Below are 24,953 nucleotides of genomic sequence, written 5' to 3'. Positions count from 1 at the left end.
TCACAGCATTTATCCCACAATATTACAAAATGCTTGTTTGTTGCCCAGACTGGGCTCCTTGGTATGGGGAGTGGGGGTGGGGGGGAATCTTGTTCACTATTATATAACCAGCTAAGCACAATGCCTGGAACACCTACAAGCTTCCTAAAATAGCTTTGGGTGGCTGGGTGAACAATTTGTAAAACACGCACAGTTTACAGAGCTTTTCCATATGGTCTCCTTCTTCCTGCCACCCTAAGAGCTAAGCAGGGCAGAAATTATTCGCCTTCCCGCAATATCCCAGATAAGGAAACAAGGCCAAGGGGGCATTCAAGATGCGCTCAATCTCACAGAACAATCAGTGGTAAAACCTGGGCCAGGGCCAGTTTTGCTAACTCCTTGAGATGTTCTTTTCATCATATCAAATTCCTTTCTGAGGAAAATTCAAGTTGATCACTCAGAAGATGAGACACTTCTCTAATCACGATCAAAAGGCTTGGAGTTAGAGATCCTGTGACCTCTGAACTGACTAAATTTAAGAGTGAACAGGACCCAATGAGCATGGATCTTCCTCGGAAAGCAGGGAGAGTAAACAGCTGGATAAACGCCACTACCCATAAAACCCCAGATGTTCGGCTTGATGTTTCAACATATTAAATGTCTCATCTAATTAATTAAGGTAAAAAGACAACAGGGGCGCTGTACACCATGTTAATCTCCACCAGCCAGCTGACATCAGCTGCTCCACATGCATTAATCTGTTGCAGAATTTCTCCCTCCAAACACGCCCCTTCCCTATTTTGCATAAACAACAACCAAGTGCTGTTTTCATAGCCCCTTTGGAAGGATTAGGGGCTGGCTAGGATTACCCTGAGCTGTCATCTTGGAGGTCAAATTACCCCCAAGCAGTAGTTCACACAGAACTCGTCCTCTTCTCTTAGCTTCAAGTTGGGGGAAAGAACTGGAAGTTCTGGTGAATCTGTAAATAAAACACTGGCCATCAGCTGAGGTGCATGCCCTCCCTGAAGCCATCCACACACACATGAAATGCAGCCCAGGATTCCTGCTTTGAGTTTCAGCAGGTGAACTGGCAACAACTTGCAAGGGGCCAAAGGTCCAAAGAGCAGGTCTCCAGGCACAGCTGCGCTCCATCTCCTTCAGAAAAGCAGCCCAGCATCCCGTCTCTAGGGTACAAGCATGCTTTTTATGTCCTATACGGAGTTACCGACAAGCCTGGGAGCTGTCGAGGGCCTTGTGAATTACTGAGGATTTACGAGGCACTTCACTGTATTTATTGATATTCCATTGCCTTGGGCTCCAAAACTTGGTGCTGAGGTACCTTAGCCTCCATGCTAGGTTTTCAATGCCAAGGTCTTGCTGTGTCAAGATTTCTGGGAACCTTTCCTTCTCTAAATGTGGACCTGTCTCACGCTGTGGGTAATGAGGAAATGGTTCCCATCACCTCTCCCCAGCCCCAGCCCTCCTACCCAATATCATTTCCCACCTAAGCAGCCACAGAAAGGAGTACTTTTGTCCTTCAGAGCAGCAAGGGGCCAAGCAAGACACGCAGACAGAACAGATCGGAATCTAATAGCCAATGCCTAATTTCAGCTGTGAGGATTCTCTCCACTGCTTGCTCATAAGCTACTGACCTAACCATCATAAACTGAGTATTCCCCGTGCCCCACTGCTGCTTGCTTCAATTCTAGAAACCTTTGGAATTTCAACTGATACCAAAATTTCAACTACTGTTATATCCTCCATCAAAAAAGATTTACCAATGCTAATCTACATTTTTTTTCTCTCTGCCTCTAAGGAGCTTTTCAAAATTTGAGCCAAATCTCCTATAATGTCATTAAAGTGAAAGAAAAATCATTTAAACAATGAGTGGAATGATTTTAGAAAAATAGCCTTATTGAGCTAAATTTATTCCTTTGAGTACCAGAAATATTTTTAAACAAGCATTTGATTCTTAGGGACTGAAGTCACTGTTACGAGATCACCACCCCCCCAAAAAAAGCAGGAGGCTGAATTTCCAGTTTAATTATGACCACAGATGAGCAGCTGGAATGAAATTACTTCACTGTGCTGTGTGTTCATAATTCATCATATCCAAGTGATCTCTGATTTCATTAATGATTTTTCTCTACTTCTCCTCAGATGTTTAGCTTAAAGGGAGATTTTTTAAATTACCTCTTTCCAACTGTACTTTTTCAATATAGTCTTTGCTCTGGAAATTCAAATTTACTGATATTAACTTTATACTGATAGTGTAAAACCCACTCCTTCGATAAAACATGACCTTATAAAATGTTAAAGGCAACCCACTCTTATCACTGAACAAATATCCTGCTTTATATCAACTGCCCAATAACCAATAACAAAAGATTCAAGTTTTACTTTGTTACCTGACAAACACACAAAGATTTCTGGCATAAAAAACCAAGTTACAGAAATTGTACTTTTTTCTTTTTAGGTTTATATGTTTTAGCTAAAATCAGAACTTGTTAAACCCCTTGGGCTTCTGGAAGAATGCAGAGGATTTAAAGAGCATTTCTTACTGGACCTCCCAGATGCTGGCAAAGTTCTAGGGAATGAGGAGGTGTTAGGAGAGAACAGGCAGATATACACACACGATGGCTATTAATTCCATTCTTGATTTCTGGTAGAAGACAGCCCTTTACCAAAAAAATGAGATTCACAAAAATAAAATTCTTGGTTCACTATCACCTTTGCAAAGTGACCTCCTCTTTCCCTTCTCAAACCACTGAAGAAATAAACACCATACGTTTCCATTAACCTGGATGAAAACTCTTCTCCATGGGGCCTTTGGCTTTTCATAAAGGTAGAAAATCTGTACACCAGTAGATTTGTACACCTTCAAAGGTAACAATATGAATACTCAACATTTATTGAGCACTGACTATGTACAAGGCACAGCTCTTAACTCTTTATCTGTATTATCTCAGTCTTTACAACAACCTGCCCTTAGACCAAAAGGCTTACAAAAGACCCAAATCCTCAGGTTGTGAGTCACGCTGCACAGAGCCCATGGCTGCAAAGGGCAGTTAGAGGACCAGCTCAGTGCAAAAGGCACACAAGGGCATGAACGAGGGAGTGGACCTGGGTGTCCATCTCTGAACCTCTAAGAAGCCTGAGGTGCCAAGGGTGGGCCTCCCCCAAGCTTCCGTCAGACTCCATCCCTTTCCTCATCCTCTCCCCTTTGCTCTTCCCCTAGCTCTTTTTCTCCACTTGGTGCCCACACTACTCTAAACCTTGAGTCCTTCAGGATTGAAGGCAGAGACCATCCCCAACCTAGACAACACTCAGGGAGAGAAAGCCCATTGAGAGAACACAGTGGCAGCAGCCTCAGATACTCAGGAACCCAACCTTCTGCAACCAGACAAAGGAAAAGTGAAAGCTACTTCCCATAAACCTTTTCACTAACTGGAATCAGGTCATAAGCCACACCCAGCAGCAAGGGGAGCGCGAAGTCAAGGATCAGGTGTCTTTGGTCACCACAGTGGGCAACAGCAAGACAGATGGGGATACTTTGAGTGGTCACCCAACAGAATCTGTTGTCAAAGTGATTCTAACAAAATAAGGCATTTTTATGTATTGTCATGTAGTACATGCAGGTACCATGTAAGCATTGGTGAAAACTCTAATGGAATGGTAATGGGTTTTAAGTATTCACAAAACTAATATGCACATTTATTTCCAGTTGCACACTACTAGAGAGGATTCTAAAGCACTAGCACCTTTACGCTAGCAACTGTCTAGTAACTGTCAACATGGTTGCCGTAAAGTTGCACATCCCAATGGAGTTGGACAAAAATGTCATGAAATACTGCAAGCCAAATAGAATCTCAGAAATCACATAGGGGGACAAGAACTATTTACTCTGGAGTGTTGCCTTCTATTAGCTCTAAAACACACACACACACACACACGAATCTCAAACAAAATGAAGCAGCCAAAGCTCAGACTGTGTCTTGCACTTGTTCCCATCATTATATCATTATACCTCCTGGTTAAAGGGTCCCCTGGAGCTGTGCTGGATACAAAGACAAGCTGGTGGCCTCATCTGTCAACTGACTCCAGAGTTTCATTTAGCTTCTCTGGCTGCTTGAGCAGGTATTCCCGTATCTGCCCCTTTCCCCTGTAGCCTTCCAAAGTTGCTTACAAGGGTGAAAAGAGACAAAAATCTTCCTGGATAGAGAAGATGCTTTGGTCTTACCTATTCTATTCTCATCCTCTGATAATCCCAACATAACATTCACAAGATAAACAATGCACAATAGTAGTACAAGTTTGTTTACTCTTCCATTTGTTCATTGATCCATTTATTCATTCATTCATACAGCATTCATAAAGTTCCTATTATATCATGTACCATGTTGGGTGGGGAAAAGAGAAAGCACATATTCCCTGCCTAAAAGCACATATCCATTACTTCTTATCTCCACTTCTTAACATTGGTACTCAGCATTCAGAAATGGGGGGAGGCAAAAGAAGAAGGCCTTATGCCTTACGAAGACATTGGTGGCAGCATCCCCAAGGGCCAAGAAAGCAGGCAGTAAGAGGCTGTAGATACGGAGGTGGCAGACAGAAGAGGCAGCCAGATAGTCAGGAAGATTAGTTACACTGAACAAATAAGTAAATATAGTGAGAATAAAAGGAGTCAGGTTTCTCACTCTGAGAAGGGATTTCTGAACATGGAAAGAAGGCTGGAAAGACCTCTGAGGTGTTGGATTGGAATTAGAAGTACTGGTGTAAAGTGATGGGTTTTTAAATAAAAAATAGATAAAATATTTATTTTTTCTGTATTTGTGTGTGTGTATATATACATATTTATATGCACGACTGTGTGTGTGCATACAGAAGCAATGAGCACAGTGAGCAATCAAATTTTGGTTTCTAAATATCACCCTCCACTAAAATGAATCAGAACAATTTGAAGAAAAGTTGATTTCAGAGTTGGAGCAGAGAAAATACAAGATGATCCTGGGACATCTGTGTCAGAATATAAGGAAATGCTTAATAAATGATGGGCATCTGTCAAGAGGACAGAGCCAGCTTGAAGAAACAAATCAGGAACAATTTGAGGATTAAAATGATAGTTAACAGGTTATAACCCATTGGTTAAAATAGAACCATGAGTCTATACTGAACATACATGTATAAATGGAGGAGAAGGGAACCCTCTTTCTTACAGTAGAAAGCCAAGTAATAAATGCAGAAATGGTGGAAATAGATTATTTCTATTCAGCAACCACGGTGGTGGTGCATGCAGGTGGGAGTCGACCATGGATGATAAGGTTGATGGGTGATATTGTGATGCGGAACAGGATATTAGTATAATACCGTATACCATAGTAAGTAAATACAAAGGGAAAATGGCAGCTGTACAGTGGAGACACCTGGCAGACCCCATCATGACCAGATGATCAAGGTTAACATCACCAGTGATAAGACAGGTCATCATCATGTGTCTCTTGACGTGATACACCAGGAATATCTCAGTGCATGGCCTGAGTCTAATTATGAGGAAACCAATGGACAGACCAAAGTGAAAGGTTGTCCTACAGAATGAAAGGTCTTTCAAGGGCATGAGACACAGGGAAAAGACGGAGGAATGTTTCCAGGTTAAAGGATACTGATGTGGTAAGATAACTAAATAGAATGCATGCTCCTAGATAGGATCCTGGACCAGAAAGGAAAAGGGGACATTGTTGGAATGCTCGGATAAGTCTGAATGGGGTCTATAGACTGTACAGTGAGTATTGTTGTATCAATGCTGATCTCCTGGTTGGGATGCTTATACAATGATAATGCAGGAGGAGAGGTCCTTGTTTGGGGCAACACTAGTGGTGATGAGCATGTCAGAAAAAAGATGTGTGTCATGTGTGGCCACGTGCACGTGTAGAGAGAAAAAGAGGGTGAGTGGAAATGGAGATGAAATATGAACACCTGGAAAATCTGAGTGAGGTGGAGGAGATACAGAATTCTTTGTACTGTTTTTACCTTTTTTTTGTATGTTTGAGACCATTGCCATTTTTTATAAAAACGCATGATATAAGAAAGAGGCCCTGATGCCACTAGGACCTGAGTTTAAATTCTAACTCGGTAATTTATTTGATCTATGACCCTAAGGAAATAATTTGAGTTTCAGTTACAGCATTTAAAATTAATTCCTACTGTGCCTCACAAAATTGAGATTAAAGTAGATAACCAATAATAGTCACCATTTACTGAGGACTTACTACTGTATGCTCACATTTTAGAAATCCTATTTCTAAACCACTCAACAACCTGGCACAGTATTATGATTCCCAGTTTACAACATGAATAGCCTAAGACTCAAAGAAATGACACGTCCTCTCCTTAGTAAAAAAGCAGGGCTCAGGGCTTCCCTGGTGGCGCAGTGGTTGAGAGTCCGCCTGCCGATGCAGGGGACACAGGTTCGTTCCCCGGTCCGGGAAGATCCCACATTATACTTAGTTGATGTTGAAGGGTGAGAAGGCAATGGAGAAGCAAGGGGAGGCAACTGGCAAGGGATTTCAGGCAGAAGTTCGGCAGATACAAAGTCATGTTGGTGCGGTGGCAGGGGTGTTGGGGAAGCAGTGCACAGAGGAAGGAAGCCAGCTGGGGAGGGGTAAGTGATAGGTGGGCAGAAACCAGATCAGGAAGTGTCTGACATGCCATGTTTAGAAGTTGACACTTTGGGGCTTACCTGGTGGCGCCGTGGTTAAGAATCCGCCTGCCAATGCAGGGGACATGGGTTCAAGCCCTGGTCCAGGAAGATCCCACATGCTGCGGAGCAACTAAGCCCGTGTGCCACAACTACTGAGCCTGCACTCTAGAGCCCACACACCACAACTACTGAAGCCTGTGCGCCTAGAGACCGTGCTCCGCAACAAGAGAAGCCATGGCAATGAGAAGCCTGCGCACCTCAACGAAGAGTAGCCCCCCTTCCCTGCAACTAGAGAAAGTCCGCATGCAGCAACGAAGACCCAACGCAGCCAAAACTAAATAAATAAAATAAATTTTTTTACAAAGTTGACACTTTGCCCTCTTGGCTAGGGAGGACACTGCACGTCTGCTATCAGCGCCTCTCCCTACATGTCAGACAATACAAATCATGGCACTTTATGACACTTCAGGCAGCCCACACTTCAGACAGCCACTACCAAACAACTGGAATTGACATCTGAAATAAAATCGTTTGCCGCCCCTGCTCTAGGCAACGGGGAAACTTACAGGGTTTTTAACAGGTGGCTGGTAAGATTGGCTCTGTTCTTAATAGAGCACAACCAGCACAGCAGCAAAGACTGGTCAAGAAACAGACTGCAGGGAACTTCCCTGGGGGTCCAGTGGTAAAGAATCCGCCTTCCAATGCGGGGGGTCGCAGGTTCGATCCCCGGTCATGGAAGTAAGCTCCTATATGCTGCGTGGCACAGCCAAAATAAATAAATAAATAAATAAGAAACAGACTGCAGGCACTGTGACAGGTGAGAAGGTCACTACAATAGTCCTGTGCGATGTATAAGGGAAATGTGCACATCCAAACAAAGTCAGGATTTGGTCAAACTCCGAGCTTTCATCTAGTCAGTGTCAGAAGGCATATTATGGTGGAGAAAGCATATAAAGTGCTCTTCAAACAACAAAATCCAAGGCAAGCTGAAGGTTGTGCTCAGGGGGCAGTGAGACCCAGGAAAACAGACTACACTAGGAGTGAAGCAGGCAGACCAAGAGAGATGTAAGTTTCACTAACCTTGAAATTCCACGCAATCATAGTTGCAAACTGACCACAGCAGTACCTTAACACCTATCAGGTATCAGGTGCTATCAGACTATTGGTCATTCCCTGCAACACTGAGGTGCTCAATTAAAGGATATTATTGAAAGGCACTAGTCACAGTTTCTACATCTTAGAAAAAGACATGATATTTAAGCACTTATATTTTTTGTTTCTCTTTAATTTTTATTGGAGTGTGGTTGATTTACAATGTTGTGTTAGTTTCTGCTGTATAGCAAAGTGAATCAGTTATACATATACATATATCCACTCTTTTTTAGATTCTTTTCCCATACAGGTCATTACAGAGTACTGAGTAGAGTTCCCTGTGCTATACAGTAGGTTCTTATTAGTTATCTATTTTATAGATAGTAATGGGTACATGTCAGTCCCAATCTCCCAATTTATCCCTCCCCCCACTTTTTCCCCCCTTGGTAACCATAAGTTTGTTTTCTACATCTGTGACTCTTTATTTGGTTTTTTTTGTTTGTTTTTTTTTTTGCGGTACGTGGGCCTCTCACTGTTGTGGCCTCTCCCGTTGCGGAGCACAGGCTCCGGACGCACAGGCTCAGCGGCCATGGCTCATGGGCCCAGCCGCTCCGCGGCACGTGGGATCCTCCCAGATCGGGGTACGAACCCGCGCCCCCCGCATCAGCAGGCGGACTCTCAACCACTGAGCCACCAGGGAAGCCCTCTTTATCTGTTTTGTAAATAAGTTTAAGCGCTTAAATTAAAATGCACACACACAGATAAACCCCTGTGTGCACAGAGACCTAGGACACAATGAGGAAGCATTCCAACCCAGGATGTGGGTGAGAAACTGGTTTCTTGAGTTTTAGGAGCAGTGGGTGCTGGGTGTAGTCAAGAGTACTGGGTAGAACTGGCTTTCATCTCTTCTCTGGGCCTCGGTTTCCTTGACTGAAAAGTGAGAGAACGATAAAGATAATCTCTTCACACATAATAATGCTGCCTCTGAACTCTCCTCTCGGAATGAAAAGAGCAAGGAGGTTTGGGAGAGCGTTCTTGCTACGAGCACAAGAACATCAGGCTAAATCCTCCTGAATGCGAATCTGATGAGGGTAGCAACTCATGGCACATCCAGAAACTTGGTAATACGATTGAGAAAACTGGAAACACATTGCAAGGGACAGCCTGGGAAGCATACTACATTCTGCTTAAAGATGCTGACTGTTTTTGAAATAAAACTTTAAAACACGCCGTAAAAAGCAACTTTTCCTCTGGGGAAAGAGTGGCCTAAAGTGTCTTTGATTGTAACTATGGGAACGGCTTTCATCTGCGCTCTTTATGAGGTTAATTGTAACTCTCCCCCAAGCTCAGGATCTTTCTGAGTCTTGTGGTTGTAATCTTACAAACCTTCATGTTCAAAAGGCACATTCCAAAATGTTTGAACTCGTGGCTCAGAAAGCAGTCAAATGAGTGAAGGCTGATAAAAAGAAGCTCTGTTTTAGCTAGCCTGCATGCGTGTGTGCACGTGCACACACACACACTCACACACACACACAGCCTGCTGACTTCCAGCTACACCCACTGAAAGTGCTTTATGTTTGACTTCGGCTCTTCTAAGTGATCAAGCTTCATCAGAAAGGACACTGCAAGCCACACAAATGTGAGGCACTTAACACAATGCCTGGCTCATGGTAACCCCTCAGAAGCTCATAACTGTTACCATTTATCCTTCTTTTTCTTCATTATTGCTGATGGACTATAACACTGTTTGCATTTAGCAGTCATTGCGAGATTTATTCCCTCCAATGAGGTCATTTTCATGGAGCACATAACCACAGAAACACCCCTATGGAATGCTGTTGTGGTGGCCCTTTTTTACCAATGGGCAGAAGACAGTTACCATAAATGTGTTGTTTATACAGAAAAAAAAAAAAACCCCACCATGTTGTTCTTCACCTTCTTTCATATAACAAGGACCTCCACTGAAAACCGTGGTTCATATTCTCCTCCCAGATGCTAATAGGAATTAATCTCCTGCTGTACTTTCATGGCTCCCTAATAACAGGCTCACTAGTAATAATTATGTGTTAACATTTATTGAGCATTTGCCACATGCCAGGCACTGTGCTAATCGTTTTGTTTATTATTTCATCTTCACTACAACCCCATGAGATCCTGCTGTTATTCTCATCTACATGAGATGTCTAAGGCTTAGAAAGGTTAAGTTATCGGACAGCCGGTTGGAAAGGCAGAGAACGGAAGAGGGAGCAAAAAACGACGTGTTCAGTGACAGAGACACCAACGCCGACGGAGCCCCCAAAGCGACCTCTGCCCCGACCCACCAGCACCACCGCGAGCTCTGGAGCGGCCGCTCGGGAAAGACTTGAGGGGACGGCGCGGGGCACGAGGGAAAGCTGAGGGGAGGGAGTCGCGAGAGGAACGACGCGAGAGCCCGCACGCTGAGGGCTGGGAACTGCCAGGAGAGAAGTGAAGCGTGCGGCCCGCGAAAGAGCAGAGCGGAGAAGGGTCGCGGGAGGATTAAGGAACACCCGGGATTGCCCGGTGGGAAAAGCTGAGGGGATTTCTGAATCCTGGGGAGAGGAGAAAGATTTCCAAAGAGGACGCGTGGGTAGGGACGCTTAGCCCGTGATCCGAGAGAGGAATTGGAGCGCTCCGAGGGAGGGGCTCAAGGGGGAAGCTTTAGATAAAAGAGCCTGTACGGGAGAAGCTAAGGGAATTGCAAAAGGAGCAGGAGCTAAAGAGTAGAGGATCCTTCAGACTGGAGAAAGGGAAAACTAGAGAAGTTCCCGAGGCACCTTGCAGCCTGCCTCCTCCCCACTTCAGACTCCTCTCCCTTCCCCGAAAGTTAAAGAGAAAGCCAAGGTTGCTGCTTCTCCCCGGTTTCTACTCAATAAATACTACTTTTACCCTCCCACGGGAAAACAGAAAAGAACTCATTTCCTTCTCAATTTTCGGGCTTAGAAAAGATCGAGGCCTCGCAATTTGATTTTTAGCCTGGGAGAATCAAACTAGGGAGGGTATTGCTCTATTTTCAAAATCCCACACCTCATCCTTCCCCGGACGCCATGTCTACGAGCAACTGTAGTTTCAATGACCGGCGCGTGTCCATCCTGTGTTGCAAATTCTGTAAACAAGTGCTCAGCTCTAGGGGAATGAAGGCTGTTTTGCTGGCTGACACTGAAATAGACCTTTTCTCTACAGACATCCCTCCTACCAATGCAGTGGACTTCATTGGAAGATGCTATTTCACTGAAATTTGCAAATGTAAACTGAAGGACATCGCATGTTTAAAATGGTGTAAACTTCCTACTCTGGGGCAACTTGCCAGAGGTAGAAGAGAGTACAGATGAAGACATGTCAGATATCTCAGCAGAGGAGTGTATTAGATGAATAGAATTATAATATATATAATACTTAAACTTTTTCCGATGTAAAAAATATATTAATGGACCAATTCAAAAATTGTTAGTAAGGATTTGCCAGTGATTTATTTTTTTGGAAAACAAAAATGGGGCATTTGTTGCTTTATTTATTTTCTGTCTCAAATTAATTACCTGAGTTTATTGAACCAATGTAGTCCTTTTCTTCTACTTCTGCTTCTACTTCTACCCTTCCTCTCTCCATCCCTCTTCCCAGTATAGGTGTACTCTTAAATTCAGATAGTAGAAGAATCTTTCATGTGTCACTCAACTATCTCCCAATCTGGGAATGGTTTTCGTACAACTAGATGCCAGATGGTATTAATTTTACATTCGAATAAGGGGCATTAGTATCCACACATATATCACCATGCTTATATCCATGCATAAATCTATGCATATAAGCATGTATATATGTGTGAAGCACAGCTGGGAATTAAAGCTTAACAGGGACCTTGTAAAAATAGGCTGTTAGGTTTCCATGGGTACTGGTTATCGTATGTTATATTGGTGATGACTGTTAATATGGAACAAGACTGTGAATGTATGGAGAAATCCTCTTGATTCCTCAGCATGATGTTAGATAAATGAATTTGCCAGGAAATTATCAATATATACTGTTTACTAATATTATTTATTTACATTCTTCTAAAGTCATACGGATATTGTATTATGAAAGCCAGATAACCTCCATCTTTAAGTTTTCCTATTCTCCAGGGCTTTCTCTGTGAATAGCAAATTTTAGATGAGTAGTCTCAGTCCTAACCCTTAAATAGAAAAAATTTAAAGAAGTGGTTTGCTTAAGCCATTGTACATTATAAGGAAGGTTTTTTTAATTTTGTTTTGCTTTGTTTTGTTTTGTTTATCTGCATTCAGAGCCACACAGAAATAAGAAACTGGAATAGTTTTGGATTCTTGTTTTATGAAAAGCTAAAAATCAATGTATCACCTTAACTAATATTTTAGTCAAAGGCATTTTGTCAATAGTCATACCAAAACAGACCAAGTTACAGTTTTGTAAATAAAGTTTTGTTCTAAAAAAAAAAAAAAAAAAAAAAAAAGAAAGGTTAAGTTATCCAAGATCATTCATTCAGTGAGACACATAGCTGGCAAGGGGGTGGAACCAAACTCGAACCAGGTGTTTCTGAATCCAATGTCCGTGTTCATGTTGTTTCACTAGATTGTAATTACTAAATAAAGGGTTCTTAACTTAGAATCCTTAAACGAACTTCAAGGAATCCATGAGCCCCCTGGAATTGTATGTAAAATGGTATGTGTATGTACACATCTTCCTTGGAGAAAGTCCAAAACTTTTACCATATTTTCAAGAGCCCAGGACTCAAAAAAATATTTTTTTTTAAAAAGCCCAGACTCAGGAGGGACTATATCTTATCATCTTTATATTCTGCACCACCACTCCCCTCACTGCCCTCAGCACCCAAAAGCAGTGCCTAGTACATGATAAGTACTCAACTACCAGTTATCTAACTGACCCCATTCTCTTCTCTGGTCCTTTCTTAGTCTTTTCCCCCATGGAGACACAATCAGAGTGATGAATTTTTTACCGTTCTGTTTTTAAGCCATGCACATGTGAGAGCTCCATTAGCACAGTTCCAGGGCCCAGCCTTTCACTCTGCTGCCCTTCGAAGCCACACGCTGCAAAAGAGCAAACAGGACCCCATCCTGCCTTCTCATCCCAGAAAACCACACATCTGCTTGTTCTGGCCTGAAAAGCTCACCTGCTGAGGAAGAAATGCCCAGCATGGCATAGCAGCACACCTGGCCCTTCTGTGTGAGCTCGAGCCCCATTTTCAGAGTCGGCTGTCAAGTAATCCTCTGCTTTATGAACAATCTCACATTTTAATAAAAGCCATTGTGCAAGGTGAGCTCTTGAAATATGTAAAGTTGGTTTGCAGTCTGCAGCTGCACTTAACAGATGCCCCAATTTCCAACTGAACCATGTGTAATAGCTAGGAAAATAATAACCCATTATTGCACTTTGGGCATGCCTGTGTGCCAGGCACTGTCCTAGATGCTTCCATCCATCATCCTGCAATCCTCACAACAGCTTAGGCAGATATTATCAACATTTTGCCAATGGAGAACCTGAAGTCCTATCAGAAAGATTCAATAACTTCTCAAGAGCCAAGATCTGACCCCACGTTGGGCCAACGCCAAAACCCTTACACACCTCTATCCCTCCATGCCCCCATTTTCTCATGGAACCAAAATTATTCTGTTTTTTAGAGAAAGTTTACTCAAGTTGGAAAGTAGCAAAGATGCCCAGGCCTCAACATCTTAAGTAGCTGCAAAACTATCATTTCACAGCACTCTATCGATACTAAAATGGGATAGCACTGAATGTTTTCCACTCTTCACGAAAGAAGGTAAGAAACAATTAGCATATTTCTTAAATCTATTCTAGATGCCTCATTAAAAGTCATTTTTGAATCCCATTATTCAGTTACATTCAACAAAGAGAGGCGGCTCAAGGCACTCAGCTAGAGAGTGTGGAGAAACCCGAAAGAGTGAGGTAGCCGTGGCCCCTCCATGGATCTTCCAATCAGCTGAGCAGACGAATCCCCAAACTGTTTCATACATTGCTAAAGCAAGAGAAGAACAATTTCCTAGCATGCTAATGGGCCTCAGAGGAAGGAAATAAGAACAAATTGACTTTCATGGGGGCGGGGGTGGGGATGGGGGTAGTGAGGAAGGTATGTAATAAATACAGAATTCATGAGGAGATAGCACCCAAGCTGAGAACGAGCGGGCTGTGGCCCGTGAGGGATGAGTGGGCAAAGGTGAAGGGCGGTGTCTGAGCAAAGGCTCAGGGAGAAGGCACAAGGCCCTTGGCATGATGGTTCACAGCCACTCTCTGCCGGGAGTGCGTGGCCTGGAGGCTGCGAATTGCACTGGGAAGGGCTCACCAACCTGCTCCATTCAGTGAGGGCAATGGGAGCTCAATGAAGGCTGTGGATTGGAAGTGACCCGATCAACTCTATTTTCCAGCAGGATTGATCTGGTGGAAATGTACAGAGAAACAAGAGCCCAGAAGCAGGGAGACCAATTACAGTCATCTGGTGGTGACATGATGAGGCCTAAACTCGAATGTGGAAGCGAGAAAGTAAGGAGTTAAGAAACGGCTGTATTAGGGGAATGCAAGGAAATTCTCCACCAGAGAAACAGTCTGAAATGAGGTGGTTAGAAAGGGAGTTTTGCTTGAGAAAGGGAAGGATTTCAGGGTTTTTAACTGATTGATTCTGATTGATTCAAGCATTTACACGTAAGGATTAACAATTTAGACTAATTTCAAAGTTTAATTGACAGGGAGACCTGGAAACAGGGTCATTCTGGAGTCATTTTCATGCTCTGAGGTTGCCGAGCTCTTTCATAAAGCTGTTTTCTGGCACCTTTTTTGGCTTAAACTCTCCGAAGCAATAGTAGGAACAGAGGCGCTGCTTGGGAGCGTGTGTTTAAGCAAACAAATCAGAAGTACAGTGGGAGGTGGAACATGGCTGTGGTAGGTTGTATTTGGAATCTGTCGTTCGAAAGGAAGCTTCAGGAGATGAAGAAGGCGAGTTTTAGCAGCTCATTAATCCTCCAGACCCACTGAAACTGGTATGTGATGCTCACCAAACTTCCTGCTCTGTAAGGAAGGCCTGACCTGCAGGGGAGACTTGTGGCCACTGGCCCGGCTCCGAGCAGCTGCGGGAGAGGACGGAGGGGGGGGCCTGTGCTGAGCTCAAGGGAAGTCTCCACCTGGGTGGGCCCAGCTTGCCTTTGGGAATTTTCTAGATACACTAGGCCTCTTCAGTATACTGACAGATCACAAACTTTCAAAATCCCTATTTTTCTAATCTGAAATAGCATTACATTCAATTTGCATGAGGAGGTGCATATATTTTTTGTATTCCAAACAACAAAACTCATTCTTGAAAGGTTGCCAAGTACAGAAGAAGGGTAGAAAGAAAAAAAGAAAAGCTCACTGAGAATTCAAGTATGAACCATCAGTCAACGTTTTGGTACATTACCTTCCAGCCTTTTCCACCTGCATTTTTAACACAGTCAAGAGATTTTCACCATTAAAATGTGGTTGTCCTGTAGAGCGTTATCTAAGAGCTGAGGAATAAACTGACTCATGGACTTGTGAAACTCAGATCTGACCAGCCCCCAGTCCAGCACCTGACAGCAGAACAGGTGTCAAGTGTTAAACCAACTTCAAAGTCTCTCCTCAGAACCTCTGGAAACGGATATGACCACATCGATGAGCAATCACTTTAACAGAAATGCCTCTCCCCCGTGCTTAGTTTAGTTCTTTGTGGCTATGATGATTAAATAGCTTGCTCATGGAAGGAAGGGAGAGAGAGAGGACAAGGCCACCCCCCACTCACCCCACTCTCAGTCATAAGATACCCCATGGCGTTCTCATAACAACACTTGCACATCTACATTATTTGCTTTTATGTCAACAAACACCCTGGGAGGTGAGGGAGGCTGGTCCTCACCGATTTCCAAAGGAGTCTGGAAACTGAGGCAAATGGAGGGCAAGTGACACACCAGAGGTCATACAGGTGGTTGGGGGGCAAAGCCAGAACTAGAACTCAGGCAATGTGCCCCCTCCACCCTTTCCAGAGGGGCCCCCCGAGCAGATCCCCTGGAGAAGGGAGCAGATGGAAGCTCCTCACACAGCGGGGAACCCTCCCTGCGCCGGTGTGATACTAGTCATCACAGCCATCTCACTGGTCCAGCGTGCAGAACCAAGTCACTCTCCCTTTCTGCGCCTCCACAGACTTCTCCAATGTACTGAAAGAACAGATATGCACAACTGGGAGTAATAACTTTTTTTTTTTTTTTTTTGCGGTATGCGGGCCTCTCACTGTTGTGGCCTCTCCCATTGCGGAGCACAGGCTCCGGACGCGCAGGCCCAGCGGCCATGGCTCACGGGCCCAGCCGCTCCGCAGCATGTGGGATCTTCCCGGACCGGGGCACGAACCCATGTCCCCTGCATCGGCAGGCAGATTCTCAACCACTGCGCCACCAGGGAAGCCCGGGGGTAATAACTTTTGCACTCCTAATACGCATCACATTTCATCTCACGGCAACCCACAAGGAGCCTGGGCCCTATTTTATAAGTATAAAAAACCAAACAGAAGGGCTCCGCAACTTCTCCAAAGTCCTGCAGTAAGTTCCAGAAACAGGATTCTAAATGCAGCTCTGCACAGCTCTGCATTTTGCCACACTCTTGAAGTTCCGAGGCATTCAGCTCCCGGAAGCTGGGGGAGCTGGACCTTGTCACCCGGGAGGAGGAAAACCTTATCCCAGCAGAGGCTCTCAGACCTCTCACACGTTACCCTGTGTCCCCACTGTGGCCAGGCAGGGCTGCATTCCCGAGGGCGGCCTGAAGGATGGGGCGACAGAGCCCTCACCAAACCATTCAGCCAAAACTGGCCACAGGCCACAATACTAAGATGCCCAAGCAGTGAAGATACAGTTGTCCCCAAATCTGGAGAAAATATAAGCCCTGTAGTGTGAAACCGAGAAAAAATTTCACTACAAAATGCAGCGCGATGAACTGACATGTCCTGCACCACCCCGAGTCATCGGCAGACTTCAGAAGCGTCACCATCGCAGTGGGGGGTGACCCTGAGCAGTGCCTTCCTTCAGGTCACTTTGTATGTAACATAACATAGGAGGGAAAGCAACAAGCACAGACATGAAAAGGCAGTTCAGCTGATTTTTCACCAAGATACCTGAGCTTTTTCACCAAAGCCATTCCATTCTAGGTTAACTTGCTGGATTTAGAGATACCCGCCTTTGAAAAGAACAGCGTTTGAAAACTGACCTTGGTAATCTCTCCTTAATTCATCCATGGAACTTCTGTATACCCAGTTTGTGATAGTTTATGGAGATATGAATTAAAAGCTATGATCCTTGACCTCAAGGAGCTCCAAGTCCACAAGTATTTACGCTCCTAGGCAATTGCTTTGATGACTGTGTTTACATAAAGCTCAAAAGGAGCACAGAATGCTGAGCGCCTAAATCAGGAGAGGAAATCAGGGAGGGCTTCCAAAATGAGGTGGTATGGGGCGAAGGAGAGTTAGCCAGATCGACCATTCGCAGGGAGGACATCCAAGGAAGAAAGAGCAAAGGTACGAAGTGAGAGAGAGCAAGGTAAATTTCCAAAATCACCATCAGTCCTATATTCCTGGAGCACAGAATGACAGGTGAGAAAGGTCAGGAGACTAGGCTGGACAAGGCGGCGGAGGCCACACCCTGAAGGGCATGCAGAGAAGTTGAACAACATTCAGAGAAGTTTTCATTATACGCTGGAGGTGACAGGGACCCCAAATGAGTCCTGAGCAGGGAAGAGAAAGTCACGTGTCTTTCAAAGATCTCTCTGGTTACAACGTAAAGGGTGGATTGGAGAGCCCAGGGAGGCCTATTCGGAAGCTCCTGCACCAGTTCAAACACGATTCATGGGGCTTCCCTGGTGGCGCAGTGGTTGGGAGTCGGCCTGCCGATGCAGGGGACATGGGTTCATGCCCCGGTCCGGGAAGATCCCACATGCTGCGGAGCGGCTGGGCCCGTGAGCCATGGCCGCTGAGCCTGCACGTCCGGAGCCTGTGCTCCGCCATGGGAGAGGCCACAGCAGTGAGAGGCCCGTGTACCGCATTTAAAAAAAAAAAAAAAAAAAACACGATTCATGGGATCCTGAAGCAGGCAGGGGTCTCAGTAGTGCAGAGCAGAAATGTTAGGAAGTAGAATCGTCAGGACTTGGAACACTCTTCAGCGTTCTCTGCTGTTAAAGAACCAATGCAGGCCTCGCTCTAGCGAGTATTTTCAGTGGAAACCCGAATGTTGGAAGTTTCATTACATACAGTGTTGTACATACAGTGGGACAACGGGAGCTGGACTGCACAGAGAGGTGAGGTCCATTTTGTTATTTGGTTTGTTAGCTAAACAGAGCAGCCTTGGGCTTAGGTTATGGGGCTCCCCGACTGCACCTCCTGGCACGGCTGCCCAAGGAAGAAGCTGGGCTCCTGCAGCTCAGAATGGAGCCCAGAGGGTCTCCTGCCAGAAGAGGTGAGAGTATTCGGGGCCACCTCTCCGTCTCTGTCTCCCCTGCCCCTTCTGTTCCGGCAGCTGCATTCCAAAGACTAATGAGAACAAGGTGCAAATGGTTTAACAGTTTCGATACATTCCTTAGCAAAACATAATTTCTTTAAAAATACATGGACTGCCTTACAGTGACTCCATCAGGCAAGACACATGTCAGGGAAAAAGCATGAGAAGATTTGGCAGGTACATATAACGTGTCAATAAATTAAACGAAGTTTATTTTCACAAAACCAAATGGTCAGACTTGCGTGCAGTTTCCTACAAAGGACTAAGAATTACTCCCTAGAGAGAGTAATCAAAGTGCAATTAGAGCAGTCTTGGAATTTTTTTAAACATACTATCCTTTCTTCACACATGATTGCTCCTGCATTTTTAGCAAGGGTCCTTAACTCAGAGAAATAGTAATGGGCTTTTCTAGGTTTGGGTCCTTCTGTGATAATATACAGTCATAAAACAGGTTTTGTGGGGTTTTTTTGTTTTGTTTTGTTTTTTACAAAAGCAAATGGCTTACAGTTAAGACTAAATGTCCTTCACAATGTATCCACTCATTTGTTCATTTAACGAATAATAGCATTGACTGCTGGGTTGGTCTATTTCAAATGCAGGCAACAAAAAATCTATTTTCCTAATGATGTCAATAATTTTAAGCCCCCGGGCAAGAATTTTATCACTCTTTGGATATTTCATTAAAATCCTAAGTTATTTGAGTAAAAGGTTTTTTTAATAAAAAGAGACTATTGTACCAGGGTGACTCCATATTTTCAAAATGCAGCAAGTGGTCAAAGAACAGAGAAACCAACAACTGAGGAAGTTAAATATAACAAATCAGACTAAAGATGGATATGTATGTCTCAGAAGATGGCAAAGAGACTTCGCCTTCCTGTGGCCTAACAGAACTGAAATCATCTTCTTCCAAAAAATAATATCCCGCCAGGTTTACAAAGATTTTCAAGATTTTTATCTGGAAATATCTGTAGAATTTCAAAAAGATTCAATAGTAGGAGGCAAGGGGAACAAAGGCTGTTATACACAGTTGTACAGGTTATGTACTGCACGAGGATGACAGGGTGACATCTAAGAGGACACCGTTCACTTTAGAGACATTGTCAATTTATAAATTTAGACAGTTTTTCAGGAGACACTACTGAAAGGTATTGCTCTGAAACCCAGCATGACAATTTTCTGACAGGTGGAAGTAAAACACATTGAGGAAGGGGTGCCTGTTTCTAATTTGCACAAAGGCTTCATATGGTTAACAGTGGCTCTGGTGGAAAAGTTATGATTTCTGGATGACACAATTCAAGTGATTCTTTGGAATGAACTGCTGCTTTGCGTCAGCTTTCCAACCCAGTGCCTTGCACATAGCACTCCTTAAATGTTTATTAAAACAAGCCACCAACATCAGTGTCAGGTACAATCAGCTCAGGTGATTGACCAGGATGTTACTGAAGACAGCATCATGATTCAATTGCTGTAGAAGCAATCGTCTCAGCACAGAGAGAGCACGTGAGCTGAGACCACACACCACACCCCTTAATCCAGGGGCAGCCACGTGTTTCCTCTCCCTCAAACCTGGAAACAAGGAACTCCAAGATGGCTGAGCTGCAGGATGGCAGCAGCCCTGATCCTTTGGTCACTGCACAAAAAAGAGCCTCTGACTTTGATAAACCTTTGTCACGACTCATGAGATGACAGGGTTTGTTTCTGCAGCACTGACTAGTATTACTTGACTAATACACTAAGGTAAAGACATGGGGCCCTGCGTCCCCTTTCCATGCACTTTCCTCAGGTTGTCCACCTGCCCAGCCTGCCGTGACCACCTGTATTCAGTAATGCTACGGGGAAGGGGGAGGGAGCAGGGAGAGCAAGGACTCAAGAGTCTCTTACTCTCTGAACCCTCACAGCTGAAGTCTTCTCTGAGGACTCCACGCTTTCAGACACTAACAGTTCCCTTTGAGAGTGACCCCAAGTTTGAACACTGCTCTAGGATGCCTGAAATAATCTTGATGCCATCTGCTTATCCCAAGGAAAAATGTCAGGTCCTCATGGTGTGTTTGAAAGGGCACAGAATGAGGAATCAGAAAGAACAGGTTTTAGTGTGGGATTTACAGCTTCCTAGTGACAGAGTGACTCTGAAAGTGTCACTCATCTCTGATCATCACTGCACTCTTCTTCAAAATCGGGCTAATGGTATCTTCTCTCAAAAGGTGATAATGAGGCTACAAAACACACGTAAAAAGAACATTTGAAACAAAGCATGTAAGCGTAAGAAATATTAACAAAAGAAGAAAAGCATCCGTTCAAACTTCCCTATATAACCTAGTTCATGAGTCACCCAAACCCCCAAATGTCCTTCCAAATTCTAAGGAGAAGAAAAATATTCCTAACTAGACATTTAGGAATGTCTTATTGCACGTGTATTATGTTAGGCTATAAGCACAACGCTAATAAAATGTCAGCTTACATCTGTATAGCTCTCTATAGTTAAGTTCTTTCATATACATGAAATCACGGCAGAGCTGTGCATTTTATATGCTGAATGTATGTTTTATAAAGCACTTGGGCCTTTGGATAATCTGTGTATATACTATATGCATGCCCATTGTATGTAACTAGGAGTATATTATTTAAATTATTACACGATGTATTATCATTGCATCTTTATTTTTATAACATATTAGTGGCAATATATATGATTTATACCATGCTGAGCACTTTGTCAGGAATAAAATCCCTAATTAAAGCTAGATTCAGGGACTTCCCTGGTGGTGCAGTGGTTAAGAATCTGCCTGCCGACGCAGGGGACACAGGTTCAATACCTGGTCCGGGAAGATCCCACATGCCGCAGAGCAACTAAGCCTGTGCGCCACTACTGAGCCTGTGCTCTAGAGCCACAGCTACTGAAGCACGTGCCAAAAATCAATCTATCAATCAATCAATCTAGAGTCCTGTGGGAAAATATGATTTGCTTTATGATGATTCATTTTATACTGCTTTCCAGATTATATAGCTACACATATCAGGGTCCTACCTGAACATAGTTTGTGAAAATAATTAGAAAAAGAGGATATTAAAGCCTTTGGAAATTTCCTCTGTTCTTAATTTTCCCCTATGGAATTTATAAGTTTTTTATTTTTAAAAGGAAGTAAGATCATTTGACTTTAAGTGCACAAAAAGCAGTTATAGAATGAAGTTATATTGTTTATAATAAGGCATGAATAATCTCTCTCTCCTATCATCTATCATTACTTTCCTGGAAAATGGCAAATATCCCACCTCCTTTTAACGGAATCATCTGAGAATGGCTTTGAGACTAGAAAATTAATAAAACAAAACGATGCCAAAACCTAACATTCTATGCCTCTTTCTTTCCTTACCCCATTGCTTTTTAAGTGAAACTAGAGAGTAGACTCCTCATCCAATACCAAAAGACTAATTCAATTAAGCTTAAACAGAAGTCCTGTTTTATATGGATATTAGTACAGTCTGCACTGATGTTTATAAAGAGCTTAGAGATTTTTAGGTTATTGATGTTATCTGAGCCCCAAGTGCTCAAATAGCCATAGTTATTAATGCAGATTTATCTTAGAGAACTTCAAAAATATACATTTAATTTCTAGAGATGACCAATTCATAATTAAAGAATACTAGCTATAGAAAATTTTACTTTTTTAGCCATCAGGCACACACGCACCCCTGAATCATGATACCTCATTCTTCAAATGTTTAGTCCTTTCAGACTTTTTTTTAAAAATAAACAACTCAAAAGTTATATCACCAAAAGAACCATAAGAAGAATATCAAATTCACTTCATACCATGCTGAAATAAAGTTTTGAATCTGAATTATGTCAGTCAAAGGTTCTCAGCATGTAGGTGGTGGGTAGCTTTCTCCGGAGTATAATTTAAGGGGCACAATAAACACTTAGCCTATCCCAAAGCAACCTCCACATCAAGCCTGAAGTGACCAGCACCTGAGCCACTGACAGTTGAGGAACGGGGAAGAGGGGAGGAGAGGAACTTTTTTGTTTGTGAGTAGGATGTACCACATAGAAGAGGCGTTTCTTTACCTGTGTTATCTTCCTTAAACCTTAAAACAGCCACTTGGGCAGGTAGCATCACCTTGGTTTTACAGAGAAAGCAGATGCTCAGAAAGTAACTGGCCCAAGGCCACACAGGTACAAGTGTCCGACTGAAGCCCACATCTGATTCCAGAGGCCAAAAGCTTCCCAAACACTGAGAAGAATTTTAATTCATAGATTTTAATTTTTCTTCTATCACCAAATAATCCAGGTCCTACTTCCTATAACCTACAATGACAGGCATGCAAAAGTAAGGAAATCAATAGGTACTTAAAGGTTACTGTATAACCTAACAAAGACTCCCTCTTAAAATGGTTACCAGAGAGGGTCCTCAGCCCATTAACACATACTAACCTATTAGGATGGGATGGTTTTGCAGATTATCTGTTTGTCACTGAGCACATTGTCTGGACATAGAACCCTTAATTAAACTAGATTTCCGTAGGAAAATATGATTTGCTTTACATTAAGGTTTCTAGATCTATGGCCACAGAAACCAGACCTGGCTCAACAGCTTCTGAAGAAGTGCAAACAAGGGACTGAAAAATGCAAAAGTGGCCCAGGGCTGAGGAAGTCTGCGAATCTATGCAATAACAGCAAAGGGGCACCATCAATAAAGGTCTTTTCAAAATGCCAGGCACTATTTAATCCTCAGAAGAACCCTATGAGATAGGTGTGATTTGTCACACCATCCCATTCTACAGATAAGGAAATAAGGCTGAAAATATTAATAAATTTGACTGCTTCACATAATATATTCGTTTCCTCCATAACAAAGTACCACACACTGGGTGGCTTAAACAACAGAAATGCATTGTCCCACAGTTCTAGAGGTTAGAAATCCAAACTCAAGGTGGTGGCAGGGTAGGTTCCTTCTGAGGGCTGCGAGGCAGAACCTGTTTGTCCCACACCTCTCTCCTAGTTTCAGGCAGCCTCAAGCATTCCTTGCCTTCTAGATGTTCTCTCTGTGCCTTCACATCATCTTCCCTCTGTATGTGTCTGCCTCTGTCCAAATTTCCCCTTTTAATAAGGACACCAGTCATATTGGATTAGGGCCCACCCTAATGACCTCCCGTGACCTTGATTACCTCTGCAAAGGCCTGATTTCCAAAGAAGGTCACATTCTGAGGTACTGGGGGCTAGGACTCTGACATCTTTGGGGGGACACAATTCTACCAATAACACACAGCTATTAAGTAGTCAGGCTGGCTCTGATTAACCACTCGTCTATAAGCCTGAGCTCCTTGAGGAGGCCAAGCCCACTCAGGTGACAGAGTAGAGCCTTCCAAGCGAGAGGGCTGGAGAGAGATATGGGGAGCAGGAGGCAGCAGGGACGAGGAAAACAGGGACCACCTCTTGAGCGTGTACTATTCTACTGATTTGTTTCAAAAACCACCCCACGAATCCACTGAGAGCTTATCGGAGATCACACCTGCTGAGTGGGCAGCATGCATTAATGTCCTGTAGGAAATGCAGGGTTTGGTCAGCCTCAGCCTCTGTCCTCAGACAGCCTTCATTCAGTGGCTCAGCTGGGGGTGGGGGATACACAGAGAGCTCCTCCATGATCACCACAGTGAAAGATATCACGTCCAAGACCACATGGGAGGGGCGGAAGGTACAGCGCACTATGGAAATACAGAGCAGCACAACTTCATTCCAACTGGGGATGGCTTCAAGAGAGGGCAAGCTTTGCTACGGGCAGGTGTCCACATGAGAAGGTGTAAGACACACATCTAGAAGGCAAAGAAAGCCAATACCTGTCGAGAGCTTTAGATGGAGGGCCTATGATGCAGGGCTCTCATGGAAGCTACCACCCTCAATCCCTACAATAACTCTAGGCAATGGGTATTCTCCGCAATTTACAGGTGAAGAAGCTGAAGCCTGGAGATTTCAGGGAGGGGAATAAGGCGAGAATCCTAACCTCCAACTCATCTGGAAACCCAAAGGTCTTACACAGCACAGGACTCAGAGCTGGTTCTCAAGAGCTACAAAACTACAAAATGAGTAAAGCCAATTCATCTACTTATCATTTCTGACACTAAAAACAAAAGCAAAAGTATGGTTCAGCATGCAAAATCAGAAGGATTTTATTTCAAAAATACCAAGTCTGCTCAAATCCCCTGTAGTATGAAATAAAATCATTTCCTGTAGCCAAAGTAGAAAAAAAATTCAGAAAGGTACAAAATTGGTGATTTCTAAAAAGAGAAGTGATCATGTAGCAAGCTAGGGTACCTATGCATATGTGGGTGTGTTTGTGTACGTGTGTTTTTACGTGTACATTTTTTCCTTTAAGCCACTAGAACCTTAGGAAAATTTTATGACAATAATGTGCCCTGTACATAAAAGACAGATGGGTTAAAGTTACTCTTCTTAGGATCTGTCTGGCGTTTGACAGCCACACACCAGTGCACTATCTGGAAAGATTTAGGACCTCTGCTGTAAAATTATTTATTAGTTGTTATTTATACTACGTGCTCACCAGCAGACCACCCAGTGCTGTAACAACAAAAGCAGTCACGCTGCATCTCTCCAAAACAAGCAAAAGACTACAGGGGCCACCTCTGGG

The 24,953-nt window shown here is 43.6% G+C and overlaps 2 protein-coding genes across 2 annotated transcripts in view; one reads left to right on the top strand and one right to left on the bottom strand.

The window, feature by feature from the left end:
• SAXO1 (stabilizer of axonemal microtubules 1) overlaps positions 1–24,953 on the bottom strand; it is a gene marked incomplete at its 3' end in the record, with an annotated part of 98,570 nt that overhangs the window by 43,049 nt on the left and 30,568 nt on the right. The window lies entirely within an intron of this gene.
• LOC308618652 (protein FAM72A-like) lies at positions 10,447–11,275 on the top strand. Its single transcript, XM_081236801.1, has one exon. The coding sequence runs from the start codon at positions 10,834–10,836 to the stop codon at positions 11,116–11,118; it is 285 nt and encodes a 94-aa protein (XP_081092927.1). The 5' UTR covers positions 10,447–10,833; the 3' UTR covers positions 11,119–11,275.

This window comes from Mesoplodon bidens (genome assembly GCF_964165515.1).
Source record: "Mesoplodon bidens genome assembly, chromosome: 6".
NCBI lineage: Eukaryota > Metazoa > Chordata > Mammalia > Artiodactyla > Ziphiidae > Mesoplodon > Mesoplodon bidens.
Note: the sequence above shows the minus strand (reverse complement) of the source record. Positions and strands in the feature narration are given on the sequence as shown.